This window comes from Corythoichthys intestinalis, chromosome 4 (genome assembly GCF_030265065.1).
Source record: "Corythoichthys intestinalis isolate RoL2023-P3 chromosome 4, ASM3026506v1, whole genome shotgun sequence".
NCBI classification, from domain to species: Eukaryota; Metazoa; Chordata; class Actinopteri; order Syngnathiformes; family Syngnathidae; genus Corythoichthys; species Corythoichthys intestinalis.
The window spans coordinates 51,350,657-51,365,937 of record NC_080398.1 but is presented as its reverse complement, the minus strand read 5'-3'; the positions used below and the strand labels follow the sequence as shown (position 1 = coordinate 51,365,937).

At 40.6% G+C, this 15,281-nt stretch overlaps 1 protein-coding gene across 3 annotated transcripts in view; it reads left to right on the top strand.

Moving 5' to 3' along the window:
- rspo2 (R-spondin 2) overlaps window positions 1–14,812 on the top strand; it is a 149,001-nt gene extending 134,189 nt beyond the window's left edge. For all 3 annotated transcript variants that reach the window (XM_057835528.1, XM_057835529.1, XM_057835527.1), the window contains one exon: window positions 13,368–14,812. In XM_057835528.1, coding sequence (XP_057691511.1) covers window positions 13,368–13,483 — 116 coding nt within the window. In that variant the 3' untranslated portion in view covers window positions 13,484–14,812. The remainder of the gene's footprint in view (window positions 1–13,367) is intronic.
- The last annotated feature ends 469 nt before the right edge of the window (window positions 14,813–15,281 follow it).

Genomic DNA, 15,281 nt, shown 5'->3' with positions numbered 1-15,281 from the left:
GTATGTTAAGTTGTTGGTGCTCGGAATAGACCAGAAATTTTAAATGGCCTCCAAATTCATAGCTAATCAGAGACGAGCGATGACGCACATGCAGCAGTCGCACTGATCCCCATGCGTTGGCTTTCAGCTCAACGGCGATGACTTTCACATTTCGCCGTCGCTCATCACCTCCCGTTGTGATGAACGGCATGCGTTTATGTGGATCTTAATGACAGATTCAGAGACCACAAATAGTGAATAGTAGAGATGTCATCCCGATCGATCGGGCCCGATCACGTCAGTTTCAGAGCATCGGAATCGGTAAAAAAATATTGGCCATGCCTTTTTTTTAATATACAGTATATACAGTATATTTTAATTTAATTGTTTTCTAATTGTATTTAACATTACAGACATATTATGTCTGTAACATAATATGTTACACTCATCCAGAATCTTTAATGTAGGTTTAAGGTAGGGTTATCAAAAATAACCCGATAACGGTGTCAATTAATTTATTAAAAAGTGTGTCACGTGAAGCTATTAATATATGCGCTGCACGATCCTCTCACTCATTGTCGCGCTCAATGTGCAATGACGCCGCTTTTCCTATATAGAGAGATAAAAGGCAGCACTAAACGAGTAGAGTGAATTTTGGCAGCCTTTGGAGCCTTCCTTCAAACGGCTATAACCTTGCATTCCCTCTCCCTATGATTAGAATTATCATGGGAAGGAATGTGGGGAAGCAAGGTGGCAATTGATCTTTGTCTTAACACCTTAAGTTATTCCCTAAAGCAGAGGAGATATATCCATTGGTAGCACGACGCACAGTCATGGTTTTACTTCCCATATGGTTCCACTTCCCATCATGCATTGGGGCATGACTGCAGTATCGTTTACTGAAAGCTCAACAAATACACACAATAGACAAAGTGACAAATATTTCTAGCCGTGGATCCCTCTCACAGAAAGAATGTTATTAATGTAAATGCCATCTTGAGGATTTATTGTCATCAAACAAATACAGTACTTATGTACTGTATGTTGAATGTATATATTCGTCCGAGTTTTATTCATTTTTTTCTTAATGCATTGCCAAAATGTACTGTATATGATCGGAAAAAATTATCGGGAATGATTGGAATTGAATCGGGAGCAAAAAAAAATTATCGGATCGGGAAATATCGGGATCGGCAGATACTCAAACTAAAACGATCGGGATCGGATCGAGAGCAAAAAAACATGATCGGAACAATCCTAGTGAATAAGTTTGTTTTTAATAAAAAGTACAATGAAGGAAGCATGCCAAACAGTACGCAAAATTATTTCACTTGTGGATTGTTTTGTTTTTTGTTTTGTGTTGTCACATTGTTATTAAGTTTGTATAATCAATAAAAATACTGTGGGAAAAAATGAAATTAAAAAAAAAAAAAAGTCCTATAGTAAATAGAGTAAGGAAGGAGCTGAGCCGAAAGGCAAAGCTCTCGATTTACCAGTCGATCTACTTTCCTACCCTCACCTATGGTCACGAGCTTTGGGTCGTGACCGAAAGAACAAGATCCCGGATACAAGCGGCCGAAATGAGTTTCCTCCGCAGGGTGTCCGGGCTCTCCCTTAGAGATAGGGTGAGAAGCTCGGTCATCCGGGAGGGACTCGGCGTCGAGCCGCTACTCCTCCGCGTAGAGACGAGCCAGCTGAGGTGGCTCGGGCATCTGGTTCGGATGCCTCCCGGACGCCTCCCTGGAGAGGTGTTCCGGGCATGTCCCACCGGTGGGAGGCCCCGGGGACGACCCAGGACACGCTGGAGAGACTATGTCTCTCGGCTGGCCTGGGAACGCCTTGGGATCCCGCCGGAGGAGCTGGTTGAAGTGGCTGGGGAGAGGGAAGTCTGGGCTTCCCTGTTAAAGCTGCTGCCCCCGCGACCCGACCCCGGAACAAGCGGAAGATAATGGATGGATGGATGGATGGATGGATGGATGGATGGATGGATGGATGGATGGATGGATGGATGGATGGATGGATGGATGGATGGATGGATGGATGGATGGATAGTAAATAGAGCACAAAAAAACAAATTGATCAAAATAGGATACAACCGGAGGTAACGTGGAGAGCACGAATATGAGGGAACACAACTGATTGACACAGGCATCCTTAAATACAGTTCGCTCCCAATCGTCACAAAGACGGTGTGCTCCTTAATATGTGATAAAGAACAATTGAGAACATAAACATGTCACAAAGAACAACTGAGAACAAAAACATGACAGCACATTACACCCGTGTGTCAAGCCCCTGAGTCACACTTATTCCCCCCACCGGCCTCCTTTGAAACAGTGCCTGCGGGTTTGTTAGAAAGAAAGTAGTCACTTCTTGTCCTTTTCACCATTGTTCAGAATTGCTTTCAAGTTAAGTCCTGCTACCCCAATTATAACCCGCTCCACATGTCACACACCTCCACCATCTTATTCTTCTGCTGTATTTTCCCTTGGCACAGCAACTCATTACATTACTGCCAACTTGTGGCTTTAACAGTTTGCCAGCAAGAAAAACTACCAAAAAAACCTGCAATGTTACTGTGCATGTGCGAGTAGAAGAAAAAAATACTCATACTGGCTCGAATTTTAGTCACAAAATGCGACCATTTGGTCACAGTTTAGAGCCTGATCTTAGTAAAAATGCAACCTTCCACATTTATTTCCTAATGATACCGTTGCTGACCTCTGCACAGTCCCAAGATTTAATACAGTATATTTCTCAAGCAAATGTCACTGATCAAGTGTTCATTTGCAGTGGCATTGTTAGGCACTGATTTGGAGATGCCAGTATTCATTCACTGTGGGAAACAATAGCTTAATTTCCATTCATATTTTTTGAACCACTGTGGTATTTAAAAGGCACCCTTCGGTGGAACTCAAAATGAATAAATCATTTGATTGGGTCAAAGATAGTTGTGTTGTTAAGTACAAGCTTGCCAAGTTTGAATTTAAAAAAATACAAGCTACATTATTACAGAATTGGCCCGAATATAAGACGGTGTTTTTTGCATTAAAATAAGATTGAAAAAGAGGGGGGTCGTCTTATATTCGCGTACCCATTGACGACGCTAGGTGGCGCCAGATATCATTGAAGCGATGTTCTGTAATGATTGTTCTCAGCTACTCCCCCCATTCACAATGCTAGATGGCGCCAGATATCATTGAAGCGATGATCTCAGCTAATCTGACGTTTAACCATTTTGCATTATTTTATTGCAATTTTTTTCCTTATTCAGATTTGTTTCAAGACTCCAGTTACAGTTAGACTTCACTTTGATGGTTAATGCAGTTATTGCAATTTTGTTGTTTTATCACAATAGATTTGTTTATTTACATTTCATAAACCATAAGCCATTCATTTACGAATGTGATTGCACTTTAGTTTAAATATTTAAATGTTCAGATATTAAGATTTGAATGAGGCAAAATAACATGCTTTTTCTCTCAAATATACTTTTATAATCATTTGTTTCGAATGTACTGTAATTATTTTCTGTATAAAAATTAATTTGGTGTTCAAAAAGTCTTTTTTCAAACTTGAGTCTTGAAAAAGAGGGGGTCGTCTTATAATCAGGCCATATATATATATACATACAGTAAATATAGCTTCAAATGGGAAAAATAAGACCTGCTCATCAGGTCTTCGACGCTGTAGGCGTGTCAGCTGAGTGTGCTCAAACCACACCCCGCTCTAATGCCAAATATCTACTTGTTATCATAGCTTGTGTGGTTGACACTTTGTTTAGACGTTTCCCATGTCGACAGAACTCATTCGCACTGTCAGCGAGGATTTGTAATGACAAAAAGAAACATCGCCCAAAATAGCAAATTTTGAGGTTTAGTGAGAGCAACCGAGTCGATCGCTTAAAACACGCAAGCAGTCAAGTTACCTCGTGCAGAAGTTTCCGTGAGTAAATGAGTAAGGTTGGATAAAATTCGCTTGAAATTTAGACTTTACAACGCCTGTGTTTCCTCGTTTTTTTGTTTTTTTTTTAATGTTGACTTTTGTTTTGTGATCCATGCTTTTATTTTGGCGCCGGAAGCATAGAACAGGAAGCGAACACATGTACAGACGTGCCCGCCCACCACCCAGTCCACACACACACACACACACACATAGAGCAGCCAAATAAAAACGGTGACAGCTTGAGCGCACATTTGTTGCTTGTGAAGCATCTAGAGGTGATGGCTGTATATAACCCCGTTTGTACTGTTGATTGTGCTTTTTCAATTGGGGTTGAATATTTGGGATGAATTTTTGTGATTGTTTTTGATGATGTGCGGACGCTAATTGATATGTGCTAATCATTTGTTATTGCTGTATCAGCAGCTACTTGTAAACGCAAATTTTAATTGTTGTTATTGAAGATGAGACTGATTTAATTTCATTTAATTTTAGTTTCATTCTGCAAGCGTTGGATAAAGTCAGCAAAACACACGGACGTCTGACATTGTCATTTTGGAGCTTTGGCTCACTGTCTAGCTAGGACACACACAGTAGCTCTAACGTCTTGGCGAGGAGAGTACAATCCATGTTTTTGGATAGTTTTTTTTCTTACTTTAGAGGATGTTTTGAGGTATTTAAAGGGATCATTCCAATTTACACGAAAATCCAGATTACATCGCCAGCGCAGGAACAGAACTCGTCCGTAAACTGGGGATACCGGGGACTACCTGTACAGTGGTACCTCGTTATATGATTGCATCGACATACAATGCTTTCGACATCTGACTTAAAGATGTGTAACTTCTATTTGTAATTGTACCTGCAGTATTTATCAAGATTTAGCCTAGGTTTTTGGGCTGCGGAACTAATTAATCGAATTATTATGTATTCTTATGTCCCACTCGACCATTTCGATTTACAAACCAGGTCTTGGAACAAATTGAATTCATATGTAGAGGTACCACTGTAGATGGGAGAGATGATGTATTTGAGGGATAAGGGACTGTAACTTTGCGGCAAAGCTTGATGGGTATGTCAATGAGGAAGATTCAATTGCGCCGGGCGGAAAGCCACTGACGGTTCTACCCATGTTCCACTGTTGTGACTTATACAAGATTTTATAAACCACTGATATAAACCATGTAGGACCATAGACTCATTGGGATACAATGAATTACATTACAATCGGATGTGATTGTTTTGTACAGACACAAGCATATAAAAATTAAAGAATTCCACGAAAGCCCATTCCTGACAGCAGTAAACAACTGTCCCACCGCAAGCTCTGCTTCTGATTTCGAATAAAAAAACATTTTGATTTGCACTTGAGATCTTTTTGTATATTTGTTTGATTTACATCCATTTGCAGCTTAGATACAAATGTCAAGCTGGTAGAAAAAGATTGTATCTGTAAAGGAAAACTAAACATTTGCGAGTTATGCTTCTGCTTGGGAATATAAATACAGCCAGAACGGAAATAAATAGCATGTGAGGGATCATAATTTACTGAGAAAAAAAACATTGTTTGAATTCATTCCTTTATGTTCCACTTACAATGTAAAAATGAAGACAGAAAACGGGTTTAAACTTTCCGTGTTCCCGGAGATAAAATCATCTTTACATCCCATAAGATCTATTATTATGTTGCAAGTCTTAATAGGAATGATAATCTTGACATTATATTTTTTTCCAGGTAAATGAATGAGCCTCCTCTGTTACAGGGGTAATTAGTTAAAGTAATTGCTTAAATATAATATGATGAAAGTGTAAACGATGCAAGATGCATTGAGGAAAATAATAAACGGGGTTCTTGGGCAGATATGATTATCTCTGATTATGGGTGAATCCCATTTCATCCCTTGGCCCTCCCCCTTACCCCTTCCCCCTACCACTTGGCCCTTCAAACGGAGCAATAAGGGGTAGGGGCTTGAAACGTTAGCCCTACGAATTGGGACACCCCTTCACACTCACGTACGTCATAAGTCCATTCCGCCAGTTATGACGTCATCAAAAAGCGACAGAACCAAACAGACACGCCTACATCAGTTATCACAACTTAAAACTGTTAAAATAGTTAAATTAGGGATAAACAGAGCTACTTACATTTGTGTACTTCTTTCCTTGGCTCCGCCATTTTGGAAATGATTCTCGGGGTAATCGCTTTGCACCCTGGGAAATTTCGCGTAACCCTCCGTTTGGAGTGAGGGTAGTCATGGCCCTCCGTTTGGAGGGGTGGAAAGCCCTCCCCCTTACCCCTACCCCTGCACATTAGCGTGAATTGGGACAGCCCTACCCCTACACGTGAACGCGCAAAACGGAGGGGAAGGGGTAAGGGGTAGGGCCAAGGGGTGAAATGGGATTCACCCTATATCAGGAGCTGCAGGAAGAGTTTTACGTGGTAATTGGTTGCCCTCTAGCTGCCAACAATGAGATGTTTGAGTTTTAACATGAGGCCTAAAATGGCACTGCTGACAACGCAGTCAAATTGTAGTGTTTGAACCTTTAATATAGCACAAAAATACCCTTTATGTAATAGGACTGGTTGTACTGTGTGAATATAGTACAAATGGAGGTAAGGTTAAACTTAAGCATAAAAATGTGATTGTGTTATTATTTAAATGTAATAACTGGAAACCATCAAAGATCTCACGAGTTGCATTTGGTCTGCATTTACTTCCATAACTGGTCTGATCAGAATGCTTTCTATTCCCTGTGAAAGTTTAACTTATCCACCGCAACGGAGCTGTCTACTTGTTCATGACTCTGACACTATAATAGTTGAGAAATGAAAATAAAAGGGTAGCAAACTGCTGTAGCAATGTTTGGAAAACCAACTTTTTAACTCTAGCAAAGGGTTTTTGGCAATTGTTCAATGTTTATATGAAATGAGCAGCACATAACACCTCTGCAAGGCAGAGGCTTGATGGGCATATTAAATACAAGTAGTCTTATAAACATATAATGCTTTATTGTAGAAGTTCTCAGCCCCGAACAAGAGAAATATTTTGAAACTTTGATCTTTATGTACATTTCAAACAGTTATTGTAAATGCTTAAGTGTAACCTTGTGTCCGAGGAATCCAGCTTTTCGTGTTACAGGAGTTTAATAGTGTACCAGTTTCTTTATAGCTGTCAAATATAATTTATGTTGACTTCATTCACTGAAAGTGTTGTTTATCAGGCACCTAGCAACACTGTTTTGAATGAAAATAGCCTCTTTAAATGACTAGGAAAACTCTGCCACAAGCCAAATATCTTTCAGGCCAGGTTTGCTTTAACAAATATTCTTGCACTGTAAGCCATGCTAAAAATCTAAAGTGGCATCAGTTAAGCAAGTGTACAAAGTTTTCCGCTCACATTCTTCCATGTCAGGGCATACAATTTCGATGGAAGTGATGTGAAAGTTGTTCTCACAGGCTAAGAAGCTGTGTGTGAGAAGCTTTATAGCCATGGCCTAAATTGGCAATGTGGCTCAAAATAACCAATTGAGATTAATTGCAGGAAATAGCTCTGAGATGGTTTGATGTTTGCATGCATCTGTATTATTCATTGAGAGAGCCTATTAGCAGAGCAATATCTTGCCTTCTCAAGCATGTCAGCTGAAACAAGTGCAAAATTTACCCCAGGAATGGGCACAGGGTGTGTTCTCAGGGTGCTTTAAAGGCCAAGTGTAAGCACAAATGAGAAGGCAATTAGAGATAATGTCATTTCACACACAGTTACCTATTTTTCCGTGAGAAAAAGCTTGGACAAGTGCAATAATGAAAGCCAGAAGCTAGTGAAAGTGTTCCCAAAACATTTTTTTTTTTTCTCAACCATCCTTCCCAACACCCACCCAACCCGTCTTCCACTTGATCCACAGCCAGGGAATTGACTGTTTTCTACATAAGGACCCAGATTTGATCTTATCATCCAAGTTTCACTGTTCTTTTTTCCCCCCGTTTGATTTTCTTTACCTTAAATTACCTCGCACTCACTCCGTTTTACATAAATCACACGCACGCATACACACACACACCTCGTTATCTTATTTGTGGCCTTGGCAGCCAGATTGTTGGCTTGTGGTTCAGTAGCCAGCGTTTTCCCTGTCATAGAGAGTTGAGGGTGCAAAACCTACACCACACATGCTTCCATGAGAGCAGCATGTCAGTTTCCAGAATGTCTCGTCTCAGCGGGGAAAGCTGGGATGGATTAACCTCAGGCTGAGGGACGAATTTGCGAAGAGTTGAGTTTCACAAGTTTCTGCACTTTTCTCCCCTCTCTGTTCTATTGGCATTAGAAAATTTTGGGGTGAATGGATAGTTCAAACCTCATGTTCAAACCTAAATACTGGAGCTATCAACAGATATGACTGCCTCGTTCAAACCCCCATGCGTGTTTGGTATCATGTCAGAGTGAGTGAATAACTTGACTAAAGAGTCCATGGAAACTCTTTGAAAGGGCAAGTCCTCTGAATTTTGGAAGATGATTGGACACAAGCTGGTCCACAAATTGCCTCGTCCTGTTGGATGCCACTGACAACTTGATTAGAACAAATGACACAAATGTCAATAAAGGAAAAAGATAAATGTTGCCTCGCATTTATGAATGCCAAATTGAAATACAAAATCAATGGAATGAACAAGCCTTCACACAGTCAATTGATTCCATTCATTGAGTTGCTGCCTAATTGTGAAAAAAAATGGCTGTATCTGTAAGGCATGCCTCTCAAAGTATTACAAATTGGAGTAACAGGTGGTATCAAAACATGTACGTTTCTCTCTGCTCGTGCAATAGTAATTCTTTTCAAATGAAAACAAACTTTTTAAAGGGAATCTTTTTCTTTTTTTTTTTTTTTTTTTTTACAGACCAACATAATAAACAACTGCCCCAAACAGAGAATGTCCTTCATTTAAAACCACCTATAAAATAAACAGTCCCTGCCATGGATTTGGAAAATAATGTGTGTAGAAGAAACATGTATTCAATCCAACATTTTTTTTCCTGGCAGCAAACCGGCCGTACCCTGAAATTTTCAGAGCACAATTAGGAACTTGTGGCGACATGGCTCATTGGTAAAGCAGCTGTTCGCTAACCAAGAGGTTGTCGGTTTGATTATCGCACCCTGCTGGTGACCATGTACTAAACACAACCTTGCTCCTGCAGGATGCTGCGTTTATCCATAGGTGAATGATTACTTTGAAGATAGAAAAGCGTTCTACAAAAGTAAGCCATTTAGCAAAATCTAGGAGTACACAATGTAAACCAATATGAAAAGTACCCAATGATAATGCACATGATAAACATAGGCAGCATAGGCTTGAGGGGTTTGCTCTGCATCCATATCAATGGAAAGCTCCCACGCCAATGACGTCAGCACTCGCACACGTCACACTGGGCGTGCGCAGCGGTGCTACTAAAAATTATAAACAGCAAATATGCCGGAACGTCAGCTTGAATTTACTGTTTTTATGATTTTTTAAATTTAAATGTGTTGAATGTTTCCATTTTTGTGCCTTTTGGAGCAAAACAAAAATGCCATTGTTGTAGTGGGCGGGTATGCTGTCTTCCTGGCTGAGGAGGTTGTTGGTGTCAAAGTGCATCATTGGCTGTCATATTGTAAATCTGCACTGCCCGGTAGGGCCTGGCATGAACATAGAATTGCGACATTGTTCGAATGGGGAGGGAACCGTATAAAGGGAAATTTGAGATTTGTCATATTCTCGGAGCGTCACCTTGTAAACTGCCCCTTAATCAATCCACAAATCCATCAAAGTCCTCATCTTCTGGATTGAACTGCTGAGCTAGGTCTCCATCAAACATGGCAGCTCAACTTTTCTTTAGGCAGTGTCTTCCTCTTAAAAATCACCACAAGCGGCAGTTTCTTTTCGTTTCGCTTAGGTGGTAGCTTTGAGTCTCTTCACAGTAGATTACAGTTTCGAGGGTCCTGCGCCAAACCAATGGTGTCTAGCCGTCGCGTCTGCAAGTCCGGTCCTCGAGAGCTTCTATCCAGCTTGTTTTCCATGTCTCCCTCCTTTAACACACCTGAATCAAATGATCAGCTAATGCGCTCCTTAAACACACCTGAATCAAATGATCAACTCATGTTCATGCTGATCATTTGAAACAGGTACAGTGGGGCAAATAAGTATTTAGTCAACCACTAATTGTGCAAGTTCTCCCACTTGAAAATATTAGAGAGGCCTGTAATTGTCAACATGGGTAAACCTCAACCATGAGAGACAGAATGTGGGAAAAAAAACAAAATCATATTGTTTGATTTTTAAAGAATTTATATGCAAATCATGGTGGAAAAAAAGTATTTGGTCAATACCAAAAGTTCATCTCAATACTTTATGTACCCTTTGTTGGCAATAACTGAGGCCAAACGTTTTCTGTAACTCTTCACAAGCTTTTCACACACTGTTGCTTGTATTTTGGCCCATTCCTCCATGCAGATCTCCTCTAGAGCAGTGATGTTTTGGGGCTGTCATTGGGCAACACGGACTTTCAACTCCCTTCACAGATGTTCTATGAGGTTGAGATCTGGAGACTGGCTAGGCCATTCCAGGACCTTGAAATGCTTCTTGTGAAGCCACCCTTTTGTTGCCCTGGCTGTGTGTTTGGGATCATTGTCATGCTGAAAGACCCAGCCACATCTCATCTTCAATGCCCTTGCTGATGGAAGGAGATTTTCACTCAAAATCTCTCGATACATGGCCGCATTCATTCTTTCCTTTACACAGATCAGTCGTCCTGGTCCCTTTGCAGAAAAACTGCCCCAAAGCATGATGGTTCCGACCCCATGCTTCAATGTGGGTATGGTGTTCTTCGGATGCAAATCAGTATTCTTTTTCCTCCAAACACGGGAACCTGTGTTTCTACCAAAATGTTCTATTTTGGTTTCATCTGACCATAACACATTCTCCCAGTCCTCTTCTGGATCATCCAAATGCTCTCTAGCGAACCGCAAATGGGCATGGACGTGTACTGGCTTCAGCAGGGGGACACGTCTGGCAGTGCAGGATTTGAGTCCCTGGCGGCGCATTGTGTTACTGACTTTGTTACTGTGGTCCCAGCTCTCTGTAGGTCATTCACTAGGTCCGCCCGTGTGGTACTGGGATTTTTGCTCACGGTTCTTGTTATCATTTTGACACCACGAGGTGAGATCTTGCATGGAGCCCCAGATCGAGGGAGATTATCAGTGGTCTTGTATGTCTTCCATTTTTTAATTGCTCCCACGGTTGATTTCTTTACACCAAGCGTTTTACCTATTGCAGATTCAGTCTTCCTAGCCTGGTGCAGGTATACAATTTTGTCTTTGGTGTCCTTCGACAGCTCTTTGGTCTTGGCCATAGTGGAGTTTGGAGTGTGATTCACTGAGTTGTGGACAGGTGTCTTTTATACCGATAATAAGTTAAAACAGGTGCCATTAATACAGGTAACGATTGGAGCCTCATTAGACCTCGTTAGAAGAAGTTAGACCTCTTTGACAGCCAGAAATCTTGCTTGTTTGTTGGTGACCAAATACTTATTTTCCACTCCAATTTGGAATTCTTTCAAATTCAAACAATGTGATTTTCTGTTTTTTTTTTTTTTTTCACATTCTGCCTCTCATGATCTAGGTTTACCCATGTTGACAATTACAGGCCTCTCTAATCTTTTCAAGTAGGAGAACTTGCACAATTGGTGGTTGACTAAATATTTATTTGCCCCACTGTATGTTAAAGGAGGGCGACATGGAAAACAAGCTGGATAGCAGCTCTCGGGGACCGGACTGGTACACCCCTGGTCTAGCCTAACGCACATACTCGAATGTTACACCTACTGGGGGCACGCCCCCTATCACAGGCAACCTTCTCCCTTTAAGGTTCTCATGCGGCTCTCACTTTTCACAGGCAACCTTCTCCCTTTAAGGTTCTCATGCGGCTCTCACTTTTCAAAGATAGCTCAGTCAGGCTACGGCTACACTATAGACAGATAATTTTCCCTAGGGTATTTTTGCGACTATTTTTATACCTGTCCACACTTCGTTTAAAGTGCGTTTAAGGCGTCCCCGTTTCTGTAAGCTATGCCTGCATTTGCACAAACTACACATACGTAGAAAGGAGAAGCCTCATGTGTTACGTCCTCGCTCGTGCAGTTTACCTCTAAATTGGAAACTCATTACTCGCCCGCAGCAAATTTCGAAATTACTATCTAGACTGTCATTAATTTGTGATCACTGTTTTTTTTCGTGATCTCAATTGAACGCATCACACAGGAGCGAGAGTGAAGGGAGAGCAGGCTCAGCTTTTACGAGCAGGCGCCGAGTTGTGATTGAAATAAATCTTTACAAAACAATGAAAGCCTGACATCATTACCTGGGATGCTACAATCGATGCTCAGTTGCACTCTCACCACTTGGAAAATAACAAATAGAAGCATATGGTGTGGCGTTGCGTATATTTCCTGGAAGCCGCAACCAAGACTGCTTGTGCATAAAAGTGACGATCCTGGAAGTAGCGACAGTTTTGACAAGCAGAAATGTCTTGGGAAAAAAACTGATCGCGCTTTGACTGGGGTACCACGCCGGTCACTTTTCGGGGTTTCATTTTCCTTTACGCCTTTTTATATACAGTACTCATGTTCGGTCGGCATTGAGTTGGGTGGGGCCAGCCCAGCAGCTGGCTGATCGAAGACAACTCGGGAGATGAGCTCTGTAAAAAATGCTCATCTCCACCTCGTGCAGTGTGATTTTGCTGTTGTGTTGCGTGATTTTGCTGTTGTGCTGCGAGACGTTTGCATTCGTGCAGCGAGCCTTTTGCATTCGTACTGCGAGCCCTTTGCTGTTGTGTTGTGGCAGTTGGGGTTCTTGCTTTTGCCAATTTGCAATCGCGCTTCAGGAATTGGGGATCGTGTTGTGGCAGTTTTCATTCATGCTTTTTTCTTTTGCAAAGCATTTGCAATTGGGGTTCGTGCTTTTTTCTATTTGCAAAGTGTTTGGACTTTGCATTTCGCCTGACACCTCTCGGCCACCGTAGGTTTGCACTGAAAAAGAGAAAATGTTAAAATGAAAGCCTTATGATGTTCAAACATAAAAACCAACATATTTTTAGTTGAGTGCTGGATGATGTTTCAGGAATAAATTGATATAGATGTACCTTTATGTCAATTTTGATTTGGGGGTTTTTCTGAAGTGATATAAAAACATTGCAATCATCGTCTTTAAGTGTAGTATCGGGAATAATCAGGATCAAATTGAATCGTGACCTGTGAATCGCAAAACGAATCGTATCACCAGATATGAGGCAATTCACCCCTTTAGTCCTCGGGTATTACTTTTCAACATTAACACTAAAGTACAAGCTTCATGGTTGTTAATTGTCTTTACAAAATCAGGTGGGATCTGGGATCTGATGTTCCTTTTTGTTTTCTTTCCCTCAGGAGGTTCAGGGAAGCATCGATCCAAAGACGCAAAGAAGAAGAACAAGCAGAGACTGCGATTTTGGGCCCAAAACCAGCACAGTGACCACTTGGCCTCTGCACGCTCCAGCCAGTGAGGCCTGAAAAAATGGACTCACCGATGAACAAAGAACTTACGCAAAGCTGCTAGCTGCAACCATGCTCTGATCGACAAATATCACCAAACACCGTCAACCTCTACTGCCTCTAAGACCTGTAATAACATCCCACCCACCTCACCTACTAGAACATCACCATGATTTGAAAATGTTACTGCAAATGTGTGTCTACTATACATTATCAGTAAAATCATACTTCACGCACCTGCCTCTTGCTGCTTCACCATGGGCTGCACTTTTCAGCTCGGTGACTTATTCCCACAACCCCACCTATGCCTTGTCTTGCAGACCATTCCAGTTGAAATTGTTGAATTTCCCCTCAATAACGATTTCATGATGACAGAAAATGGAAGGGCAACCACAGACTGGCAAACAAAAATAGGGGGAGGGAGAAGAGAAAGGTCATGAAAGAGTTGGCAAACTATATTGTTCAATGGGGGTATAGTTGAGGGAGTTGAGTAAACAGCCCCGAAATAGGAGAGGAAATGAGGGGGTAAGGAAAATATGAAGGAGGATACATTTGTATGAGATTGGGCTGACGGCCAAGAAGATGGCACCTTGAGCTGAAAGAGACTGTTTTTTTGTATCTATATTTATGTCAAAGCTACCCTCACCTTTCTGTCTGTACAGATATGGACTGTTCCCATGTGTGGCCTTTATGTTCTGTACATTTTTGAGAGTAATATTAAATAAATTACCAAGTATTTTATTCTCAGCACAAACTGTTTACGTTCAGTTCGCTGTATGCTCTAAATGTATAGTGTGCATAAGAAAGAAAAATTAAGAACTTTAGCTCTTTGGCTAGCATGGCAAAAGACACACATGTACATAGTTTAATTCTAACTATACTTTAAGTCTAATTAAGAAAGCTAATTGCTGTATTTTCAGTATTGACCTGTTCATCATTCTAAATGTTGTAGAGATAAAAAGCTGCAAAATGATTGCAAACAATTACATAGCCATCACATAGCTATTTCATTTATGTGGTATCTATTTGATTTATTTATTAATTGTATTTCATACTTTTTTGTTCAACGACAATTTCTATTTGCCTCATACTGTTACTCTTATATGTTTAATATTCTTTGAGTTTGACATAACAATGTGCATATCTGCAAGAATTTGTTTTTTATTGTCATGCTTCGTGTTGTATCCATCCATCCATCTACTGATTTCACTGTGTCAAAGAAGCAAAATGACGTACAGAAAACAACTCTGCTTTGATATATTCTGAGTTTAAGAATTAGAAGCCAGCAAATGTATGGTCATAGGACTGCATATGTGTACATTGTGTTTTATTAAACAACATTTCTTGTGACTACAATATTTGATGATTTGTTATTGTTTATAGCTCTATGTGGCTACCCTCTGAAATTCTTTCACAATTGTAGGACTTCAAAAATATTTGCGGAATCCATCACGCTGCACCGCAAAACACCGCATCAAGCCAAAGAATTCGATATGCACAATTTGTTCCAAACAGTGTAACAGTTGAGAAGATTCAATAATTCACAATTATGCTTTTGAACATGTGATAATTTATATGGGCAGCATTTTGCACTAAATAAATTATTATGGTTCTAAAGATATCCAAAAAATGATAAAGTCACATTGTTATTGTACACCATTGTTGGTAACACTGTTACAGTAGGTAAGGCTAATATGAGTTTACAGCAGCTGTGTCAACCTTCAGTTTTTATATAATAGTACTTCAGCAAACGTGTCAAAGTCACTCTTTTGCTATTAAACTTCAACTAGTCAAGCTGAAATGTAGTGC